Genomic DNA, 24,392 nt, shown 5'->3' on the forward strand with positions numbered 1-24,392 from the left:
TAAAATGTGCCCAAACTCAAACTTCTAAAAATTTGAACTAAAATTCTATGAATATAGATTGATATCTATGAACATCACAGTTACCACAAACTAAAAAGTACAAAAAATATCCAAAATAGAGATAAGAACTCCAAAAAAACACTGAAAAAATAAAATAGCAAATTAGAAAGGAACAGAGAACAACAAAAACAACCAAAACACAATAAATAAATGGCAATAAGCATATACCATATACCTATAAATAATTAGTTTAAAAATAAATGGACTAAATATTCCAATTAATAGACAGGGGGGCAGAATGGATAAAAATACAAGACCCACATATATGCTGTCTATAAAAGATTCAAATGGACTGAAAAGGAGGGGATAGAAAAAGATACTCCATGCAAATAGAAGAAAAAGAAAGCTGGGGTAGCATATTCATATCAGATGAGATACTCTTTAAACAAACAATATAAAAAGAGACAACGAAGTACTTTCCATAATGATAAAGGGCTCAATCCTAGAAAAGGATATATCAATTGTACTATGGATGTAATATTGGAGCAACCAGGTACATAAAGCTAATATTAATAGACATAAAGGAAGAAAATAAGCAATAATACATTAGTTGAGGACTTAATACCCTACTTACCTCAATGGATAGATAATCCAGATAGAAATTTAATAAGGAAATAAATATCTTAAATGCCACATTAGACCAGAATGACTTAATAGACATTTATAAAACATTCCATCCCCAAACTTTAGATTACACATTCTTCTTAAGTGTACATGGAACATTTTCCAGGATAAACCACATATTAGACCACCACCACAAAAAAAAAAAAAAAAAAAAAAAGAAAAGGCTCAATAAACTGAAGAAGTTTGAAATTATATCAAACATATTTTCTGACCATGTCTTGAAACTAGAAATCAACTAGTAGAGGAAAACTGAAAAAAAAAAAACCCAAAAAACAAATATGTGGAGATTAAATAACATAGCATTAAAATAATAGACTACAGTGGAAATTAAGCAGGAAATAAAACACTGTCTCAAGACAAATGAAAATGAAAAAAACACAACCTTACTAAATTCATGAGGTGCAGAAAAAGCAAAAATTTATAGCTATACAGACTGACCTGAAGAGGCAGAAAAAATCCCAAATGAACAATTTTACTTTACACCTAAAGAAATTCATAAAATTTTAAAATCCAGGCCCTGGCCAGTTTGCTCAGTGGTAGAGCGTCGGCCTGGCGTGTGGAAGTCCTGGGTTCGATTCCTGGCCAGGGCACACAGGAGAAGCGCCCATCTGCTTCTCCACCCTTCCCCCTCTCCTTCCTCTCTGTCTCCTTCTTCCCCTCCCGCAGCCAAGGTTCCATTGGAGCAAAGATGGCCCGGGCGCTGGGGATGGCTCCATGGCCTCTGCCTCAGGTGCAAGACTGGCTCTGGTCACAACAGAGCGATGCCCCAGATGGGCAGAACATTGCTCCCTGTTGGGCGTGCCGGGTGGATCCCGGTCGGGCACATGCGAGAGTCTGTCTGACTGCCTCCTGGTTTCCAGCTTCAGAAAAATACAAAACAAAACAAAACAAAACAAAAGCAAAATTAAAATCCAAAGTACATAGAAAGAAAAACTCAAGTTCACAGCTGAAATGAACAAAATAGAGCCTACAAAGCAATAAGAAAGTTTAATGAATCTAAAAGTTGGACATTTGAAAAGGAAAATAAAATTGACATTCTACCAAGACACATCTAGAAAAGAGCCCAATAAATAAAATCAGAAATAAATGAAGATAACAACTGACACAACAAAAACAAAGGATCATTCAACAATATTATGAATTATAGTATATGCCTGTTCTTATGCCAGTACCAGGCTGTTTTGATTACAATAGCCTTGTAATATAGTTTGATATCAAGCAGTGTGATACCTCTAACTTTGTTCTTCTTTCTCAAGATTGCTGAGGCTATTTGGAGTCTTTTATTATTCCATATATATTTTTGGAATATTTGTTCTAGATCTGTGAAATGTGCTATTGCTATTTTAATAGAAATTGAGTTGAATCTATAGATTGCTTTAGGTAGTATAGAAGTTTTAGTGATGTTAATTCTTCCAATTCATGGCACAATGTATGCTTCCACTTATTTGTATCTTCCTCAATTACTTTCTTCAATGTCTTGTAATTTTCCAAGTACAAACCTTTTACCTCCTTGGTTAAATTTATTCATAGGTACTTTATTTCTGTTATTGTTGCAATAGTAAATGGGGTTGTTTCCATAATTTCTCTTTCTGATAGTTCATTATTGGTATATAAAAATGCCACTGATTCTTGAATATTAATTTTGTATCTTGCTACTTCACCAAATTCATTTATTTGTTTTTTTGGTGGAGTCTTTAGGTTTTTCTATGTACAATATCATGTCTTCAGTTAATAATGACAGTTTTACTTTCTTCTTTCTAACTTGGATGCCTTTTATTTCTTCTTCTTGTTTGAGTGCTATGGTTAAGACTTCTAGTACTATGTTGAATAAGAGTGGTGAAAGTGGACAACCTTATCTTGGTCCTGTCTCAAGGGAAACACATTTAGGTTCTGTCCATTGATCATGATGTTGGGTATTGGTCTGTCTGTCATACATGGCCCACAGTTTCCTTGCAACTCTATTTATAATAGCCAAAATCTAGAAACAGCCCAAGAACCTATAAGAGGATGAGTGGCTTAAAAAATTGTGGTACATCTACACAATGGAATACTATGCAGCCATAAAAATTAAAGAAATCTTACCTTTTTTGACATGCATGAACCTGGATATTACTATACTGAGTGAAATAAGTCAGAGAAAGACAAATACCATATGATCTCACTAATATGTGGAATCTAATGAACACAATAAACCGATGAACAAAATAGAAAAAGAAGCATGAACACACGGAACAGATGAACAGCGGTCATAAGGGAGGGTGTGTGGGGACTGGATGAAAGAAGGTTAAGGAATTAGCCAAAAAACATATATACATACCACACAGACACAGACAACAGTGCCAACAGCCAAAGAGAAATAGGGGTGGGAGCAAGGTGAAGGAAGGCAAATGAGAGGAAAATGAGGACAAAAAAGACTTTGCTTAGGATGGAGGGTACATGAAATGGTATGCAGATGGTGTCATACTGAGTTGTACACTGGAAACCTGTATGGTTTTGCAAAACAATGTCATCCAGATAAGTTCAATTGATTAAAAAATACTATGAATTATATGCTAACAATGTAAGCAATCTAGAAGAAATACACTGATTTCTAGAAACATAAAACCTGCCAAGACTAAGCCTGGAAGAAACAGAGAATCTGAACAGACCAATTATTGGCAATGGAATTAAAGTGGTAATCAAAACTTCCTAACAAACCAAAGCCCAAAACAGAATGCTTCACAGGTGAATTCTACTGAACATTTAAAGAAGATGTAATACCTATCCTCTTCAAACTATTCCCAAAATTTGAAGTGAAAGAATGTTTCCAAACTTGTAAGAGGCCAAGATTATTCTATTAAAAAAATACAGGAGGAAAAAAAAACAACACACAAAAAAGAATTAGGCCAATACTCCTGGTGAATATAGATGTCAAAATTCTCAACAAATACGTGCAAACCGAATTCAATATTAAAAGGATTTTACACCATGATCAAGTAGGATTTATTCCCGGAATGTAAGAGTGGATCAGTGTCTAAAAAACAATGTGACCCACTACATCAACAACAGCAACAAAAAAAGTAATATGATCATTTCAATTGGTACAAAAGAGTATTTCACAAAATTCAACATTCATTTTTGATAAAAACTCTCAACAAAGTTGCTATAGAAGGAATTTACCTCAACATAATAAAGGCTATTATATGAGAGGCTCATAGATAACATCATTCTGAATGGTGAAAAACTCAAAGCTTTCCCTCTAAGACAAGGAACAAGACAGCAATGTCCACTCTCATCACAATTATTCAATATAATATTGGAAATTTTAGCCACAACAATGAGAAAAGTAATAAAAGGTATCCAAACTGCAAAGGAAGGAATAAAACTGTCACTATTTGCAGATGACATTATATTATATATAAAAATCTTAATGAATCCACCAAAAGTTAATAAAATTAATAAGTGAATTCAGTTATGCAGAAAGATACAAAAATCAGTATCCACTTTTCTATACACTGATAAAAAACCATCAGAGAAGAAATTAAGAAAATAATGTCATTTACAATAGTATCCAAAAGAATAAAATGCCTAAGAATATATTTAACCAAGTATGTAAAAGATCTGCACTATTATATGACATTGAAAAAAGAAAAAGCACACAAATAAATGGAAGAATATATCATCCTCATGGACTGGAAGAATAAATATTGTTAAAAGGACCACACTGGCCCTGGCTGGTTAGCTCAGTAGTAGAGCATTTGGCCAGTGTGTGGAAGCCCCTGGTTCATTTCCTGGCCAGGGAACACAGAAGAAGTGACATTTGCTTCTCCATTCCTCCCCCCTTCTCGCTCCCTCTTTCTCTGTCTTTCTTCCCCTCCAGTAGCCATGGCTTGAATGATTTGAGCAAGCTGGCCCAGGGTGCCGAGGATGGCTCCATGGCCTCCCCTCAGGGGCTGAAATAGCTCGGTTGCCAAGCAACGGAGCAATGTCTCTAGATGGGCTGAGCATCACCCTGTTGCAGGCTTGCTGGGTGGATCTCGGTTGGGTGTATGTGTGAGTTGATCTCTCAACCTTTCCACCTGTCACTAAAAAAAAAATAACTACCCAAAGATAGTACTACTACTATCTATGGATTCAATGTAATCCTCATAAAAACACCAATAACATCATTTTCATTACTAGAAAAAAGAATCTTAACATTTATATTGAACCTCAAAAGACTACAAATAGCCAGAGCAATCTTTTTTTTTTTAAGTGAGTGGCAGGGAATCTGAAAGATAGATGCCAACATGCACCTTGACCAGGATCCACCCAGCAAGCCCCCTAGAGGGGGATGCTCTGTCCATCTGGGGTCGCTGCTCCATTGCTCAGCAACCAAGCTCTTCTTAGTGCCTAAGGTGGAGACTATAGAGTCATCCTTAGTGCCTGGAGCCAACTCGCTCCAATCAAGCTAAAGATTCAGGAGAGGAAAAGAGAGTGAGAGAGAGAAGTGAGAGGGGGAGGAGTAGAGAAGCAGATAAGCATTTCTCCTGTGTGCCCTGACGGGGAATCAAACCCTGGAAATCCAAACACCAGGCTGATGCTTTTCCACTGAGCCAACCAGCCAGCGATCCAAAGCAATCTAGAGAAAGAACATAGAAGAAGTTATCATAGTCCCTGATTTCAAACTATACTACAAAGCTATAATAATCAAAATAATACAGTACTGGCAGAAAAACAGACACATTTATCAATAGAAGAGAATAGACAGCCCAAAACTAAACTCTTGTGTATATGGTCAACTAACCTGAGAGAAAGGAGACAAGAACATACAATGGAGAAGTGTTTTCAAAAAGTGGCATCGGAAAACTAGACAGATACATGAAATAAAAGGAACTGTACTCCTTTCTGATATCATATACAAATATAAACTTAAAATAGATCAAATACTTAAATGTAAGCTCTGAAACCATAAAACTTCTAGAAAAAATATTAGTATAATATTTGACATCAGTCATAATAACATCTTTTTGGATATGTCCCCTCAAGCTAGGTAAACAAAAGCAAAATAAACACCCCAAAAACAAAAGGAAGTAGGGCTTTGTAAAACTGAAAAGCTTCTGCACAGCAAAGGAAACCATCAACAAAACAAAAAGACAACTTATTGAAAGGGAGAAGATATGCACAAATGGTATATCCAATAAGGGGTTGATATCCAAACTATATTAGGAATTCATTCAACTCAATAATACAAAAGATAAACAACCCAGTCAAAAAGTGAGCAAAAGACACGAGACATTTCTTTAGAGAAGACATACAGATGGCCAACAGACATATGAAAAAATTCTCAACATCACTAGTCATTAGAGAAATGTAAATCAAAACCACAATAAAATATTACCTCACAGGTGTCAGAATGGCTATCAATAAATCAACACACAAGTGTGAGCAAGGATGTATAGAAAAAAGAACTGACACGCACTGCTGGTAGGATTGTAAATTGATGTAACCTCTATGGGAAACAGCATGGAGATTTCTCAAAAAATTCAAAACAAAGCTGCCATACAACTCAGCAATTTCACTTCTGGAAATTTATCAAAAAAAAGAGCCCACAGAAACACCAATTTGAACAGATAAATGCAGCTCCATGTTCATTTCAGCATTACTTACAATGTCTAAGATACGTATGCAACCTAGGTGTCCATCAAAAGATGAATGAATATAGAAGATGTGATACACACACAGACATATTATGGAACATTACTCCATCATAAAAAGAATGAATCTTGTCATTTGCTATAACATGAATAGAATTAGAGAGAGCTGTGCTAAGTGAAATAAGTCAGACAAGGACAAATACCTTATGATTTCACTTATATGTGGAATCTAAAAAACAAAACAAAACAAAAAACCAGACTCATAGATACAGAGAATAACCTTATGGGTGCTAGAAGGATGGGTAGTTGAGGGATGGGTGAAAATGTGAAGAGGAAAAAGAGGTACAAAATTTCAGTTATAAAATAAATCAGCCATGGGGATATAGTGTACAACACAGAGAATATAGTCAATAACATTGTAATAACTTTGTGTGGTGACAGATTGTTACTAGACTCAATGTAATGATCACACTGTAAGGTGTATACATGTCACATCACTATGTTGTACATTTGAAACTAATATAATATTGCATGGCTACTATGCTTTTACAAAAAGTTATATAAAAGAACAGTATGGTACTGGCATAAAAGAGACACTTGGACCAACAGAACAGAATTGAGAGGCAAGAAATAAACCCCGACATGTATGCTCACCTAATATTTGACCAGGAAGTCAAGAGTCCTCAGTGGAGAAAAGATAACCTATTCAATAAATAATGATGGAAAAGCTGGATATTCACATGAAAAAGGATAAAACTGGAGCCCTATCTTACACCACTCACAAAAACTAATTTAAAATGGATTGAAGAATTAAAGTAAAACAAGAAACTGTAAAAGTCTTAGAAAAAATAATGAAAAACCTTATTGACTTCGGTCTTTGCAATAGTTTTATAGATATGACACCCAAAGAAAAAGCAATAAAAGAGAAAAAATAAACAAGAGGGACTACATCAAACTAAAAAGCTCTACACAGCAAAATAAATGATTAACAGATTTAAAAGAAAACCTATGTAATAAAAGAAAATAATTGCAAAACACTTTATCTGATAAGAAATTAATATCCAAAATATATATAAGGATCTCATAAAACTCAGTGGGAATAAAAAAGTAATCCAATATAAAATAGTGCACAGTCTGATTAGATATTTTTTCCAAGAAGATATTTGCGTGACCAACAAGTACATGAAAAATTGTTCAGCATCACTAATCATGAGGATAATGCAAATCAAAACCACAATGAGATATCCTATACATGACTATCATAAAAAGACAAGAGATAACTAATGCTGGCGTGGATGTGAAAAGAACCATTGTACACTGTTGGGAAGCATGTAAATTGTTACACATACTATGGAAAACAGTATGGAAGTTCCTCAAAGAATTAAAAATAGGACTACCATATGATTCAGCAATTCCACTTATGGGAATATAGCTGAAGAAAATGAAAATACTATCTCCAAGAGATATCTGTACCTCTATGTTCACTGCATCGTTATTTATAGTAACCAAGACATTGCAACAAACTGAGTGTCCACAGATAGATAAATGGACAAAGAAACTGTGGCATACATATATACAATGGAATATTATTCAGCCATATATAAGGTAATCCTGTAATTTCTGACATAATGGATAAATCTTGAGGACCTTAGGCTAAGTGAAATAATTCAGAAAGAGAAAGAGAAATGCTGTTTAATCTCACTTTTGCATGAAATTTTAAAAAGCCTAATTCATAGAAACAGAGAGTTAGGTTAGTGGTTTCCTGGGGTGGAAGGGTGGGGAAAATGAATGAAGTTGGTCAAAAGGTATAAACTTTCAATTATAACAAGTTCTCAGGTTCTAATGTACAGCATGATGCATATTATACTCCAGTTAGCACTATTTATATTATATTTAATTCTATATAGTTATGTAACTATAGTTATAGTATAGTATTATACTACAGAGTAGTGATTATAGTTAACAATAGTGTATTGTATATATAAAAGTTAAGAGAGTAGATCTTAAATGCTTTAACCACACACAAAAAACGGTAACTATGTGGGATGACTGTTAATTAACCTTATAGTGCTAATCATTCTGTGATGTATATGTGTAACAAATTAACATATTAAATTTACAGAAATATCATAGGTTAAATAAATTGCAACAAATCTGACAAAAAAAGAATACAGCTTACATTGTCTATCTGAAATACATTTTCCCAAACTTGTTCCCTTTTCAGTAAGTATGAGTATATGATCTTGACAATAAAAGTTTATGGAACAATGTCAATTTTTTATTTTGCCACATATACTGAGGTTGTGTAAGAGAAAGATATTGTTCTGAGGATATATGCACTGAAGTATTTACAGGTAAGGGGATATGATGCCTGCACCTTACTCTCAAATATTTCAAAGAGAGAAAAAGGGAGAGAGAAAAGAAGGAAGAGGGGAGGTAGAGGAGACAGGAATGGGTGGGGGAAGAAAAAAGGGAAGAGGAGGAACAGAATGATTGGAAATGATAAAGAATGCAATAGAAATAAAGATTGAGGTAGAAAATGATAAAGCAAACATGATAATGTTTTAATTGATGAATCCAGGTAAAGGATATAGGCAAGTTCATTGTAATATTCTTACAAATTTTCTTTAAGTATAGTGTTGGATCAAAATAAAAATGCTTAAAAATGCAAGCACAAATATCAGAAATAATTCCACCACTGAATAGTACAATCACACTTTTCTTATGTATGTAATAAAGTAAGTTTGATATTGTCAAAATCTACTAGGATGAGGTGCCAGCGTGTAGTTTTGATATTTGTTACCAGAAATATAAAAAAACATTAAACATTTCAGAGTAGAAAATAAGATGAAGTTCATCTGTAATTAAACTAATGATTTCACAATATTTTTTAAAAGAGACACATATTTGTTAATTTAAAATATCAAATAAGTCATGAGTAAAAAAAGTGTTAAGAAACATAAGAAAAAATTTAAAATAATAATTAACTACATATAAAAAACCCGTGAGATTCTTCTAAAATGGTACATAGTGAAAATTTTATAGAAATTTCTAGTAAATTGAAATTACTGAGCTAAAGATTCAAATAAATAAATTAGAAAAAGAGCAAAAACAGAAAATAAAGAAAAAGAAGCAAAAATTATTAAAATAGAAAACAAAATATTCAATGGTGATAGCTGATGAAGCTAAAAGCAAAAAAATTATTAAAAATTGATTACAACAATTTATCACACAGTAACACTGTCATATTAATGGAGAAAAAAACATATAATCATGGCTATAAATACAAAGTATCTGGAGAAAAACCTGTACTAGTTCATAATGCAAACTTTCAGCAAATTAAGAATAGAAAGAAACTTCCTTAAGCTGAAAAAAAATCTACTAAAAATAAACATTTGTAAAATTTCCTTGTAAAATCAGTAGCAAGACAAGGAAATTCTCTATCACTTCTATTTTTTTGTTGTACTGAAGATCTTAGCTAGCACAGCAAAACAAGCTAAAAAATTGCTAAAAATATTGGACAAGCTAAAAAATATTGGAAAGAAATTACCATTTTATCTAATATAATTAATTAACAGAATTCATAAATTATTAGAATAAATAGAATTCAAAAAGGTTGCAGCATATGAAATCAGTATGTAAATATATCAACCATGTTCTCATTTACCAGAAATAATCAGAAAATGTGGTTTAAAAGATACATTTCACAGTAACAAGGGAAACTGTAAAGTAATTAAAAGTTAATCTAACAAAACAGCTTATAGATTACATTATTATGCGGTATATATGGTTTCATATAGTATAGAAAAGGGTTTCAATTTTGTTATTTGGTGATAGCTTTTTGGTTTTTGTATGGCTAGTCATTTGTAATGTCAATCAATTTAATGTCATAACTCATATTTTTCTTCCCCCCTTAATAAGTTTTTGGTAATGACATTACCTTGAAAATCACAACTTCCCAGTGCAAGACAACAGTAAGAGCAGGATATCATTGTCAATAATCTTCATTGTCTTCACTGGATATACTATTTTACTAATGCACCAAGAAAATGGAGACATACTGCAATCCCTTAAAAGCCTGAAAAATAGGAAAATAAAGTAAAATCATTTTTTTTCTGTTACTGTTTATCTCTTTCCCCTGGCCTCCGCAAGTCGTTATGCTCCACCATTCTCCCATTTCAATTATATAGATATATTCCTGTAAAACAGTTATGTCAATAATATTAGAAAGGGTTTATTGCATGTCAATAATAATTAGTAAAACTAATAGCAAGCTTAATAATAAGGATAGACTATAGAAGTCCTTTAGAACACTATCTGACATATAAAAATGTTCAGTAAATATTTACTCTTATTACAATTTTCAGTGACTTGGATCACTGGAAGAAATGGTATAGCTCTTATACTTCTTGCCCTATACTATCTCCTTTGTTTTCTCTCTGAACACTGCTATCCATAGGTTCTCCCACTCACCACCTCTACTACTTCATGCACTGTTTGGACACAGAAGTAAAGTTGTGGGAAGTCAGGTTCTAAGGAATGATCTGGCAATGCTTTTAAGTGAAATAGAGTTCATTCATTTTCTATGCACTACCACCAAGCCCTAAATCCAGAAGCCCCTTATTTGCTACTGTTGTCCTATCATTCACTGACTTATTCATTCAAATATCTACTTCACTTCTACTACGTACCAGGCACTATGTCTTGGTCCTCCATCCCTTCCAGCTCTTAGCACAATGCCTAGTCCAATGCAAGGGTTTCATAGGTTTATTGCATAAATTAAGAAAGGATACCCTGTCTACTTTTTATTATAATGATTTGTGAAGCTTAGATCAGATTTAGTTTTACTTTTTGCATTCTATAACCTCAAGTAAATAAAAGATTGTTTCTCTGATAGTAAAAACTGGACTCCTAAAATACATCACTTGCTTGAAAATCTTCAATGGCTCCCACTGTTTATGGATTAAAAGAGTATGTATGTACATACTCTTGAGCATAACACTGAAGGCCTTGATAGACTCCATCTCACTTCCTAATCCTTCTCATAGATTTCAGAATTACAACCAAGCTTTCCCAGAACAATCCTGTCTTGGAGCTTTTGCTCTAGAAACATTAGCCCAGAAAAACATTCTCTCCTCATCTACATGACAAATGCAATTCATCCATTAGAGCCCACCCAAATTTCCCTTTTCCTCTTTTAACGTTCATAATTACTTCCAGGCAGAATTACTTGGTCCGTCTTAGGATGCTTCTTGAACACCTTGAACAAGCAAATATTTTGGCACTTGGATTTGATTTACATATTGTAACTTTGTTTTTACTTATTAAATTCTTCCATCAGACACAGAGAAACACACACAATTCTGTAGTTCACCTTATAAATACCTTCTGTTCGCATAGTGTTAGGCATAAGAATTCGGTCTTGAATATATTGTTGTTATTAATCTTGAACAATGCATTTTGAAATTGAAAAGTTTCAAGAGTACACAAAAGTAGTGAGAACATTATAATGAATCACCATGGACACATCACCCAGATATAACAGTTATCAATTCATGAACCTTTTATTTGTTCACCCTACCTCATCCCCAATAAATTACCTTCAAGCACATAAAAAGATTTGTCTACTTCTTAAAAATATAACCCGCAATGATCACAACTAATATATTAAAAATAATTATGTAATGTCATTAAATACCCAAAATTTCATACAAGCATATTTTGTGAAAGAACTATTTAATGCCTGCATATTCTTTTTTTCCATTTTAAAATCGTGGAGAGAACAGGCAAAACAGGAAGGCTATCTGGAAAATGTGTAAAGTTTCAGAGAGCCAGTATGTCCCAGATGAAAAAGAATCTGACCTGTTTTAGGTGAGAGAAGTATATTCTGCTACTTCTCCGGAGGAGGAGGATGCGACTTCAGGCCGGATGATGCAGAAGGAGGTGCGGAGGGGAGAGAGGTACTGCCTCCGTTGGGGGTCCCTTCCGGATAATCCCACCGTGGAGCTAGGAGGCAACGCTTTTTTGGAGGCTTGGTTTCCCGCGTGTTTCCAGGTGGGAGAGTGGATCTCCCGGAGTTACAAGGTTGGTCCCCCATAAGGATTATAGGACCTGGCGTTAGCTCTCTCTGGTGGGCCCTAGCAAGGCAAAGAGACCTGAGATGGCGGCGGGTCCCTTCTAGACACAGAGCTTCCTCCCAGTCACTCTCTTACCGTATTTCCTGTATCCTGAGACGTATATCCCCTCTCTGCCTCCGCCCCAGTTCCCTACCCCACCCCATTTTAACGTTTTTACGAGGATGGGTCTTTTAAAAAAGATGCGTGTATATAAAATAGTATTTTTCCATCCTTTCCCCCCACCCCCAGTGTAACTAAATCTATGCACAATCTTACACGATCTATGCAATTTTATGATTAGAAGAAATTCAGGTTTATTCCTAAATGGTAAACTCAGCATAGATTGTGGAATGGCGCGGTGTGTGAGGGGCGAGGAGGGCGAACAAAGAAATTACTGAAGAGCCAAAGGCTTTAAGATTGAGTTGCAGATACACAACACAAAGCTATGTAACTACCTTTAAAAGACAATATATAAACGTGTTAGTTGACTAAAGTGCAAAATTGCACACTAGCGCTGACCTTGGAAATTGAATGGGGAAGATAAATTCACCTTACGTCATAGAATCTAAGATCACGTTTTTCTTCATATTTTAACAAATTGGAAACCTTTGAAGGCTTACCTTTTTAAAAAATGTTTGAACATCTAGAAAATCTTAGATAATTGATGGTTTTCCTAGAGTTATGAAAAATAATTATTCATCTTATGTCACAAGTGCTTTATATTCTATGATATGTGGTAAATAACCAGAAGAGGGTGCAAATAGGCTTAGAAAAAAAGGCTACCGAATCTTCATCACTCACATCCATTTTCCTTTGGTGATAACCAGACTAGACCACACATTTCCAGCATTGTCATCCTTTTTTTTTTTTGAATTATAAAAATGAAGATAGTTCAATCCTTAATATCAAAATATAGCTGACTTTTGAAATACTCTGCTAAATGCAAGCTGTGGGATATTTAAGTAGCTGATTAAACAATTTGAGCTTTAGTTTCTAAAACATAATTTATTTCCCTTGCAGAACTATTGTCATAGCCAGGGATAATGCAATTAAAGCGCTATTAACCATGACTGCCTCTCATCTTCAACATCACTACCTTCCTCCAAGTATCAGCCCCGCCCTTTATGCAAAGTAGATATTCAGAAAATGTTTTGAACATATAAATGTCTCTGTGGCTTTCTACCAGATGCTACTAATAAAAACGGGAATATTGCAGTAGGTTAATAGAAATATGTGAAAGGAAATCAAGAGAAACAAAGTGCTAGACCTAGGAGGGTGGTTGGAACTAGGCATGTAGGTATGGGAATCAATAGCACAGATGTAATTGAAGTCATGAGAATGGATAATATCTCCAAGAGAAAATATAGAGAAAAGAGAAGTGGGCTCAAGAAAGAATAGTGAGTAATTAGAGACAGAAGAAGAGAAACCTGCTACAAAGGCTAAGAAAAATGGCCAAAATTGGAGGAGAGAATTGTAACTCAGAATTTCTCACTTGATGCTATTGACATTTAAGGCCAGATCATTCTTGGGGAGGGGAGGGGGAGATTGTCCTGTGCATTGCAGGATATTAGGCAGTATCCAAACCCAGGCCAGTAGTAACCCCACTTGTTCCTTTCTTAGTGTTTTTCATCTCAGTGAATGTCATTCCTTCTACCCAGTAGAAGTCAAATATTAGAGTCTTTATATTTTTTTGATATTGAAGAATATTTTATTATATCCTAAAGTAAATGGATCATTTTTGCAATCTTTTTACACATGTCTCTAAATCTATAAGACTAAACATTTTAATAATAAAAGTTGAAGTTATTTTATAGTATTAGTAAATTAAGAAAAATATGTGCTTATTTTAGTAAAATGATAGGGATAAAAATTATATCAAATCCAAGTGGCTTTGATTTATTGTAAACATTTGACTTGAGGTGAAAACAGTCTCAATTTAGAGCTACTGTCATCAAGCTGGACTTTTTCTATTTCTACTGGAATTTATTTATTTTTATTTTTAGTTGTGGTAAAATGAAAATAACAAAATTTAACTCCTTAACAATTTTAAGTGTACAGTTTAGTAGTACAAAGTATATTCCCAATGTTCTACAGTCTCTGGAAATTTTTCATATACGTTAAACATAGCTTTCCATCTTCCCCTCTATCCAGCCTTTGGCAACTACCATTATATTTGCAACTGGATTTTTGTTCATTTATTTTTGTCATAGTAAAATGGAAAACTAAAATGTTTTACTTCTAGGTTTCAAAATGCCTTTTTCCCCATCACCAAGTTAACCTTTTTTTTTTTCTCCTCACCATTGATGAATTAATTAACTGAATGTGAATTGAATCATGGAACCAGAAGAGGGCACTGTTAGGTTGAAGGACCAGATTTTAAAAATGCTGTAGTTCTCAATTTCTTTCAGAATTTAAAGTGCCCAAAGAAAGAACAAAAACAAAGAATAAAACCTACCTCTGAGTAATAGTAACATGTTTTCATTTATGTTTTTATTTTAAATTGAGAAGTTGCTTGATTTATTGTGATTTCTTTTAGAAATGAGCTTTCAAATAAAGGTCGAGAATTTTTCTCTTCCATGTGGAAATATAAAGGGTTGCTCTGTTCATTGTTTTTAAAGTACATATATAAGGACAAGCAAGAATCATGGAGTTTTTGTAACATTCTCATAAAGTGAAAAATAAAAATGGTTTAGGGAGAGAATACACATATGCATTTTTATTTTATTTTTTATTTATTTTAATTTATTGTGTTTACATAGATTCAAGTGTCTCACAGAATACATCCCGCACCCCCATGTTTCCCTCAACATCCCCCTTGGCCTCCTCCCCCCAACGCCCTCCTCCCTTTTTTCCAGGATTTGCTTTTCTGCTCTCTATAACGCTGTGTTATGTATATATAATTTCACCAATCTCTTTTCCTTCTCTGATCCCATCCTCTCATCCCCTTTCCCTCTGTCTGCTTTCCCTCTGGTCCCTTTGATCCTGCTTCTGCCTCTATTCTATTCTGTTCCTCAGTTCATATTGTTCATTGGATTCCTCAAATGAAAGAGGTCATATGATATTTTTCTTTCTCTGCCGGGCTTATTTCACTTAGCATAATAGTTTCCAGGTCCATCCATGTTGTCGCAAAAGATAAAATTTCCTTCTTTTCATGGCCATGTAGTATTACATTGTGTATGCTTTTTGTTTTATTTAGTTTTGATGTGCTAATTACCTAGAAATTTTTAAAAATTTTATGAGGTGTTCATAGTTTTTTTACTTAGTTTTAAAATTTTTTATTGAATTTATAGGGGTGACATTCAGCTGCACAATTCTACAATTCATCATCTGTATATTGTTTTTGTTTTATTCCTAATTGCTCTAGCTGGGTCTTAAACTACTATATTGAATAAAAGTGGTGAGAATGAGCATTCTTATCTTTTACATGATCTTAGAGGAAAAGCTTTCAATTTCTCACCATTAAGTATAATGTTAATTGTAGAATTTTCATACATGTCTTTTATTACATTTATGTACTTTTCTTTTATAGCAATATTATTGAAATTTTTATTATAAATGGATGTTATATCTTATTAAATGTGGTTTAAGCATCTACTGAGATGACTGCTATTCATTCTTCATTTTGTTAATGTGGTGTATCATATTGATTGATTTGCAGATGTTTAATCATCTATGCATCCTTGGAATGAATCAAACTTGATTATAGTGTATGATCATTTTAATGTAATTATATTTGATTTTGTTGAGGATTTTTTCTATCTATGTTCATCAGACATATTTTGGGGGGATGTCTTTTGGGGGGATGTCTTTCCCTGATTTTGTTATTAGGGCAATATTGGCCTCATACAATGAAGTAGGAAACATTTCTTCTTCTTTAATTTATTGAAAGAATTTGAGATAAATAGGTTTTAAATCTTCTTTGATTGTTTGGTAGAATTCACCAGTGGAGATACCTGGCCCTGGAGATTTGATTTGGGGGAATTTTTATTGTTTCAATTTATTGTTAGTAACTGGTCTATTCACACTTTCTATTTCATCATGATTCAGCCCAGGAAGGTTGTATGATTCTAAGAATTTATCTATTTTTTCTAGGTTGTCCAATTAGGTGACATATAATCTTTTACAGTATTATTGTATAATAGTTGGTATTTCTGTAGTAGTTGTTGTAACTTCTCTTTAATTTCTGATTTTTTTCATTACAGTCTTCTCTCTTTTTTCTTAGTGAGTCTAGCTAAAGGTTTGTCAATTTTGTTTACTTCTGTTATTTTCCCCAAACTCCTACAACTATGGCTTTGTTTGTCTTATTCTAGTTCCTTAAGGAATAATGTTAAATTATCTTTTAGAAATTTTCTTGTTTCTTTTTTTTAAGTGAGAGAGAGACAGAGACAGAGGCAGAGAGAGGGACAGACAGGGACAGAGACAGACAAGAAGGGAGAGAGATGAGAAGCATCAATTCTTCATTATGGCACCTTAGTTGTTGATTGATTGCTTTCTCATATGTGCCTTGATGGGGAGGGAGGCTATGGCAGACCAAGTGACCCCTTGTTCAAGTCAGCGACCTTGGGCTCAAACCAGAGACTCTGTGCTTAAGCTGGTGAGCCCTCACACAAATCAGATGAGCCCGCTCTCAAGCGGGTGACCTTGGGTTTTCAAACATGAGGGTTTCAAACCTGAGTCCTCTGTATCCCAGGTCAATTCTCTATCCACTGTGCCACCACCTGTTCATGAGAAATTTTTCTTGTTTTTTGAGGTAGTATTTCTTTTGCTCTACCCTGAAGATTGTGGAATGTCATATTTTCATTTTCAGGAATCTATGTAATTTTAGGTTTTTTTCTTTTATTTTTTAATTGACTCAATATTTATTTAGTAGCAAACAAAACTATTTGAACTCTACAAATGTGATTTCTTTGAGATTTCTTTCTACTTGCTTTCTAGACTCATACTGTTGTGGTAAGAAAGTATGCTTCAAGCCTGACCTGTGGTGGCACAGTGGATAAAGCATTGACCTGGAAATGCTGAGGTCGCTGGTTCTAAACCCTGGGCTTGCCTGGTCAAGGCACATATGGGAGTTGATGCTTCCTGCCCCTCCCCCCTCCTTTTTAAAATGAAAAAAAAAGAAAGTATGCTTCAAATGATTTCAATCTTTAAATTTTTTGTTTTAAGTTTATTTTTACATTATATTTGAAATAGAGTATTACATGAGGTTCAGGTATACAGTATAGTGATTAGATGTTTAAATAACTTATAAAGTGATCACTCAATAAGTCTAGTACCCATTTGGAATAATAAATAGTTATTGCAATTTTATTCACTATATTCCCTATGCTGTACTTTACATTGCAATGTTTATTTTTATAACTGGCAAATTGTACATCTTAATTCCATTCCTTCATTTATTCATCCTCTCACACCAATCCAATCTGGTGACCATCAAATTGTTCTCTATATTTATCATATTGTTTCTGTTTAATTAATTAATTAACTTACTAAATTCCATATATAAGTGAAAACACATAAGATTTGTTTTTGTCTGAGTTATTTCACACAACATAATACCTTCTAAGTCTATTTTTATTATCACAAAAATGACAAGATTTCATTCCTTTTATGGCTGGTAATATGCCGTTGTAATTATATGTCACATTTTTTTTTTATCCATTCATCTACAGATGAACAAATAAGTTGCGTCCATATGTTAGATATTGTAAGTAGTGTTGCTATGAACATTGTTGAAGTAGTGTTTTGGATTTCTTCAGATAAGAACGCAGAAGTGGAATTACTGGGTCAGATGGTATTTCTATATTTAATACTTGAGGAAAGTGCATTCTGTTTTCCATAGTGGCTGCAACAATTTATAGTCTCCCAACAGCGTAAAAGAGTTCCCCTTTTTAACATCCTTACCAACATTTGTTGTTTGTTGATATACTGATGCTAGCCATTCTGACAAGTGTATAGTGATATCTCACTCTTGTTTTAATTTGTATTTCCTTGATGATTAATGATATTGAGCATGCTTTCACATGTTTGTTGGCCAATGAATGTCTTCTTTGGAGAAATGTGTATTTAAGTGCTTTGGCCATTTTTTAATCAGATTGTTTGTTTTCCTACTGTTAAGTTGTGTGAGGTATTTATATATTTTCTATATTAATACCTTATTGGATGTGTCTTGACAAATATCTTTTCCCACACAGTAGGATGTCTTCTCATTTGTGTGACAGATTCCTTCACTGTGGATCGATTTATTTATTTATGTTTCATGCAGCCTTATTTCCTTATGTTTTTCATTTTGATTCCCTTGCCTGAGGACACATGTAAAAATATTTCTAAAAGTAAATTTAAAGAATTCACTACCTATGTTTTCTTCTAAAATATTTATGGTTTCAGGTCTTACATTCAAGTCTTCAATCGATTTTGAGTTTTTTCTTATGCATGGTATAAGAAAGTTGTTTAGTTTTATTTTTTGCATATATCATTCTTGGTTCACAACACCATTTATTGAAGTGACTGTCTTTATCCTGCTGTATATTCTTGTCTCATTTGTCATAGATTAATTGACCCTATATGTGAACATTTATTTCAGGGTTCTTTATTCTGTTCCATTAATCTATGTACAAATTTTTGTGCCAGTACAATTTTATTTTGAGTACTATAGCCTTGTACTACAGTTTGATGTTAGATAATGCTATACCTCCAACATTGTTCTTTTTCTTTTAATTTTTATTAATTTTAATTTATTGTGTTTACATGGATTCAAGTGTGCCACTGAAAATAACTCCCTCACCCTCCACCCCTGTGTCCCTTTTTATACACTCTTCACCTCCCTCCCCCTGATTCCTTCCTCCTTTTACTCTAGGATTTGCTGTCCTGTTATCTGTTTCTCTGTATTACGTATATATAGTTTCACGAATCCTTTTACCTTCTCTAATATCATTCCTTCATCCCCCTTCCCTCTGACTGCTGTCCCTCTGGTCCCTGTGACCCCACCTCTGCCTCTATTCCATTCCTCAGTTCACTTTATTCATTAGATTCCACACATATGTGAGATCATATGATATTTTTCTTTCTCTGCCTGGCTTATTTCACTTAGCATAATAATCTACAGGTCCATCCATTGTGTCACAAAAGGTAGTATTTCCTTCCACATAGTATTCCATTATATATATGTACCACTGCTTTTTAATCCACTAGTCCACTTAGGGACACTTGGGCTCTTTCCAGATCTTGGCTACTGTAAAGAAAGCTGCAATAAATATGGGAGTGCATTTCTTCTTTTGAATCAGTAATTTGGTATTTTTAGGATATGTTACTAAAAGTGGGGTGGCTGGGTCAAAAGGCAGTTCCATTTTCAATTTTTTGAGGAAACCACATACAGTTCTCCACAGTGTCTGTATAAGTCTGCATTCCACTAGCAGTGCAGGAGGGTTCTCTTTTCTCCACACCCTCACCAGCACTCCTTGTGTGTTGATTTGTTCATGAGTGCCATTCTGACAGGTGTGAGGTAGTATCTCATTGTTGTCTAATTTGCATTTCTCTGATGATTAGTGACCTTGAACATTTTTTCATATGCTTATTGGCCATTTGTATGTCCTCTTTGGAGAACTGTCTATTTAGTTCTTTTGCCCATTTTTAAATTGAATTATTTACCTTCCTGGGGTTTAGTTTTGAAAATTCTTTATAAATTTTGATTATTAACTCTTTATTAAACTTATTTGCAAATATGTTCTCCCATTGTGTGGGAAGTGTTTTTATTTTGTTCATGGTGTCTTTTGCTGTGCAAAAGCTTTTTAGTTTCATATACTCGCATTTGTTCATCCTGTCTTTTATTTCATTTGCCTGAGGAGATAAATCAGGAAAAATATTGCTATGAGAGATATCGGAGAGTTTACTGCCTATGTTTACTTCCAAGATGTTTATGGTTTCGCAACTTAGAGTAAAGTCTTTTATCCATTTTGAGTTTATTTTTGTGAATGGTGTAAGTTGGTGTTCTAGTTTTATTTTTTTGCAAGTACCTGTCGAATTTTCTCAACACCATTTGTTAAAAAGGCTGTCTTTAAACCATTTTATGCTTTTACCTCCTTTGTAATATATCAACTGACCATAAAGTTGTGAGTTTATTTCTGGGTTCTCTGTTCTGTTCCATTGACCTACATGCCGGTTCTTATGCCAGTACCAAGCTATTTTGAGTACAATGGCCTTGTAGTATAACTTGATATCAGGAAGTGTGATACCTCCCACTTTATTCTTCTTTTTTTGAGGATTGCTGAGGCTATTCGTGTTCTTTTTTGGTTCCATATAAATTTTTGAAAATGTGTCCTATATCTTTGAAGTATGTCATTGGTATTTTAATAGGAATTGCATTGAATTTATAGATTGCTTTAAGTAATTTAGACATTTTAATGGTGTTTATTCTTCCTATCCATGAACACGTTATATATGCTTCTGTTTGTTCATATCTTCCTTGATCTCTTTTATCAATGTTTTATAATTTTCCGAGTTTAAGTCTTTAATCTCCTTGGTTAAATTTACTCCCAGGTACTTTACTTTTTTTTGTTGCAATAGTGAAGGGGATTGTTTTCTTAATTTCTCTTTCAGACAGATCATTGTTGGTGTATAAAAATGCCTCTGATTTCTGAATATTAATTTTATATCCTGCCACCTTGCTGAATTCATTTATCAGGTCCAGTAATTTTCTGACTGCAACTTTAGGGTTTTCTATGTACAGTATCATATCATCAGCAAGTAATGATAGTTTTACTTCTTTTCCAATTTAAATGCCTTTTATTTCTTCTTCTTGTCTGATTGTTGTGCCTAGGACTTCCAGAACTATGTTGAATAAGAGTGGTGAAAAGGGGCACCCCTGCCTTGTTCCTGATCTTAAGGGGATTGCTTTTAACTTTTGTCCACTGAGTATGATGTTGGCTGTTGGTCTGCCAAAGATGGCCTTTATCGTGTTGATGTATGTTCCCTGTATTCCCACATTGCTGGCAGTTTTGTTAATAAATGTTTGCTGGATTTTATCAAACGCTTTTTATGCATCTGTTGATATTATCATGTGGTCTTTTTCTTTCCTTTTGTTTATGTGATGAATCACATTGATAGATTTGTGAATATTGTACCAGCCTTGCCTTCCCAGAATAAATCCCACTTGATCATGATGTATGATTTTTTTCATGTATTGCTGGATCTGGTTTGCTAATATTTTGTTGAGGATTTTAGCATCTAAATTCATCAAGGATATTGGCTTATAATTTTCTTTCTTTGTGTTGTCTTAGCCTGAGTTTGGAATCAAAATTACGTTCACCTCATAAAAGCAGCTTGGAAGTCTTCCCTTCTATTGAATTTTTTGAAATAGCTTGGGAAGGATAGGAGATAGTTCTTCTTTGAATGTTTGGTAGGATACACCTGTGAAAGCCATCTTGCCCAGGGCTTTTGTTTGTTGGGAGTTTTTTGATAACTGTTTTGATCTCATTTTTGTAATCGGCCTATTTAGATTTTCTGATTCTTCCAGATTGATTTTTGAGAGATTATATTTTCAAGGAATTTGTCCATTTCACCTAGATTGTATAATTTTGGGGTATACAATTCTTCATAGTATTTTCTTACAATCCTTTGTATTTCTGTTGTTTCAGTTGTTACTTCTCCACTTTCATTTCTTTTTTTTTAGGTGATTTAATATTTTTATTTTTATTTTAATAATTTTATTTTTTTAATAGGGCAACATCAATAAATCAGGATACATATATTCAAGATAACAAGTCCAGGTTATCTTGTCATTCAATTATGTTGCATACCCATCACCCAAAGTCAGATTGTTCTATCACCTTTTATCTAGTTTTCTTTGTGCCCCTCCCCCTCCCCCTTTCCCTCTCCCTCTCCCCCCTCCCCCCCTAACCACCACACTCTTATCAATGTCTCTTAGTTTCCCTTTTATATTCCACCTACGTATGGAATAATGCAGTTCCTGGTTTTTTCTGAGTTATCGATACTTATTTCACTTTGTATAATGTTATCAAGACCCCACCATGATGATGTCATCATTTCTTATGGCTGAGTAGTATTCCATAGTGTATATGTGCCACATCTTCTTTATCCGGTCATCTATTGAAGGGCTTTTTGGTTGTTTCCATGTCCTGGCCACTGTGAACAATGCTTCAATGAACATGGGGCTGCATGTGTCTTTACGTATCAATGTTTCTGAGTTTTGGGGGTATATACCCAGTAGAGGGACTGCTGGGTCATAAGGTAGTTCTATTTTCAGTTTTTTAAGGAACTACCATACTTTCTTCCATAATGGTTGTACTACTTTAAATTCCCACCAACAGTGTATGAGGGTTCCTTTTTCTCCACAGCCTCTCCAGCATTTGCTATTACCTGTCTTGTTAATAATAGCTAATCTAACAGGTGTGAGGTGGTATCTCATTGCAGTTTTGATTTGCATTTCTCTAATAACTAAAGAAGATGAGCATCTTTTCATATATCTGTTGGCCATTTGTATTTCTTCCTGGGAGAAGTGTCTGTTCATGTCCTCTTCCCATTTTATTATTGGATTGTTTGTTTGTTTGTTGTTGAGTTTTACGAGTTCTTTGTATATTTTGGATATTAGGCCCTTATCTGAGCTGTTGTTTGAAAATATCATTTCCCATTTAGTTAGCTGTCTGTTTATTTTGTTATCAGTTTCTCTTGCTGAGCAAAAACTTCTTAGTCTGATGTAGTCCCATTCATTAACTTTTGCCTTCACTTCTCTTGCCTTTGGAGTCAAATTTATAAAATGCTCTTTAAAACGCAGGTCCATGAGTTTAGTACCTATGTCTTCTTCTATGCACTTAATTGTTTCAGGTCTTATGTTTAGATCTTTGATCCATTTTGAGTTAATTTTAGTACAGGGGGACAGACTGTAGTCCAGTTTCATTCTTTTGCATGTGGCTTTCCAGTTTTCCCAGCACCATTTATTGAAGAGGCTTTCTTTCTCCATTGTGTGTTGTTGGCCCCTTTATCAAAAATTATTTGACTATATATATGTGGTTTTATTTCTGGGTTTTCTATTCTGTTCCATTGGTCTGAGTGTCTAATTTTCTGCCAATACCATGCTGTTTTGATTGTTGTGGCCTTATAATATAGTTTGAAGTCAGGTATTGTAATGCCCCCAGCTTCATTCTTTTTCTTTAGGATTGCTTTGGCTATTCGGGTTTTTTTATACTTCCATATAAATCTGATGATGTTTTGCTCTATTTCTTTAAAAAAAATGTCATTGGAATTTTGATGGGAATTGCATTAAATTTGTATATTCCTTTGGGTAATATGGCCATCTTGATTTTATTTATTCTTCCTAACAAGAACAAGGAATATTCTTCCATCTCATTATATCTTTTTTGATTTCCCTTAACAATGGTTTATAGTTTCCATTATATAAGTCCTTTACATTCTTTGTTATTTTTATTCCTAAGTATTTTATTTATTCATTTTAGAGAGGAGAGACAGAGAGAGACAGAGAGAGAGAAGGGGGAGGAGCTGGAAGCATCAACTCCCATATGTGCCTTGAACAGGCAAGCCCAGGGTTTCGAACCGGCGACCTCAGCATTTCCAGGTCGACGCTTTATCCACTGCGCCACCACAGGTCAGACAGTATTTTATTTTTTTTATTGCAATCTTGAAGGGGATTATTCTTTTGAGTTCATTCTCAAATGTTTCATTGTTGGCATATAGAAAGGCTATGGACTTCTGTATGTTAATTTTGTATCCTGCGACCTTACTGTATTGGCTTATTGTTTCTAGTAGTCTTTTTGTGGATTCTTTGGGGTTTTCGATGTATAGGATCATATCATCTGCAAAACGTTATACCTTTACTTCTTCTTTTCCGATATGGATGCTTTTTATTTCTTTGTCTTGTCTGATTGCTCTGGCTAGAACCTCTAGTACCACATTAAATAAGAGAGGAGAGAGTGGACAACCCTGTCTTGTTCCTGATTTAAGGGAGAAA

At 34.0% G+C, this 24,392-nt stretch overlaps 2 protein-coding genes across 5 annotated transcripts in view; one reads left to right on the forward strand and one right to left on the reverse strand.

Annotated features, from left to right (window-relative positions):
- The window catches only part of NBDY (negative regulator of P-body association), a 49,738-nt gene extending 36,965 nt beyond the window's left edge, over positions 1 to 12,773 (reverse strand). For 2 of the 4 annotated variants that reach the window (XM_066357645.1, XM_066357642.1), the window contains exons 1-2: positions 12,162 to 12,480; positions 10,240 to 10,377 (exon numbers count right to left, since the gene is read on the reverse strand). In XM_066357645.1, coding sequence (XP_066213742.1) covers positions 12,190 to 12,396 — 207 coding nt within the window. In that variant the 5' untranslated portion in view covers positions 12,397 to 12,480 and the 3' untranslated portion in view covers positions 10,240 to 10,377; positions 12,162 to 12,189. Of the gene's footprint in view, positions 1 to 6,953; positions 7,002 to 10,239; positions 10,378 to 12,161; positions 12,481 to 12,691 lie in introns of those variants that run through there. The other 2 variants (XM_066357643.1, XM_066357644.1) reach the window with 2 other exon arrangements.
- The window catches only part of LOC136386182 (BTB/POZ domain-containing protein KCTD12-like), a 53,140-nt gene continuing 40,994 nt past the window's right edge, over positions 12,247 to 24,392 (forward strand). The window contains exon 1 of the mRNA XM_066357641.1: positions 12,247 to 12,383. The gene's annotated coding sequence lies outside the window, so the exon portion shown is untranslated. The remainder of the gene's footprint in view (positions 12,384 to 24,392) is intronic.

The sequence above is a fragment of the Saccopteryx leptura genome, chromosome X (genome assembly GCF_036850995.1).
Source record: "Saccopteryx leptura isolate mSacLep1 chromosome X, mSacLep1_pri_phased_curated, whole genome shotgun sequence".
In the NCBI taxonomy this organism is placed as follows: Eukaryota; Metazoa; Chordata; class Mammalia; order Chiroptera; family Emballonuridae; genus Saccopteryx; species Saccopteryx leptura.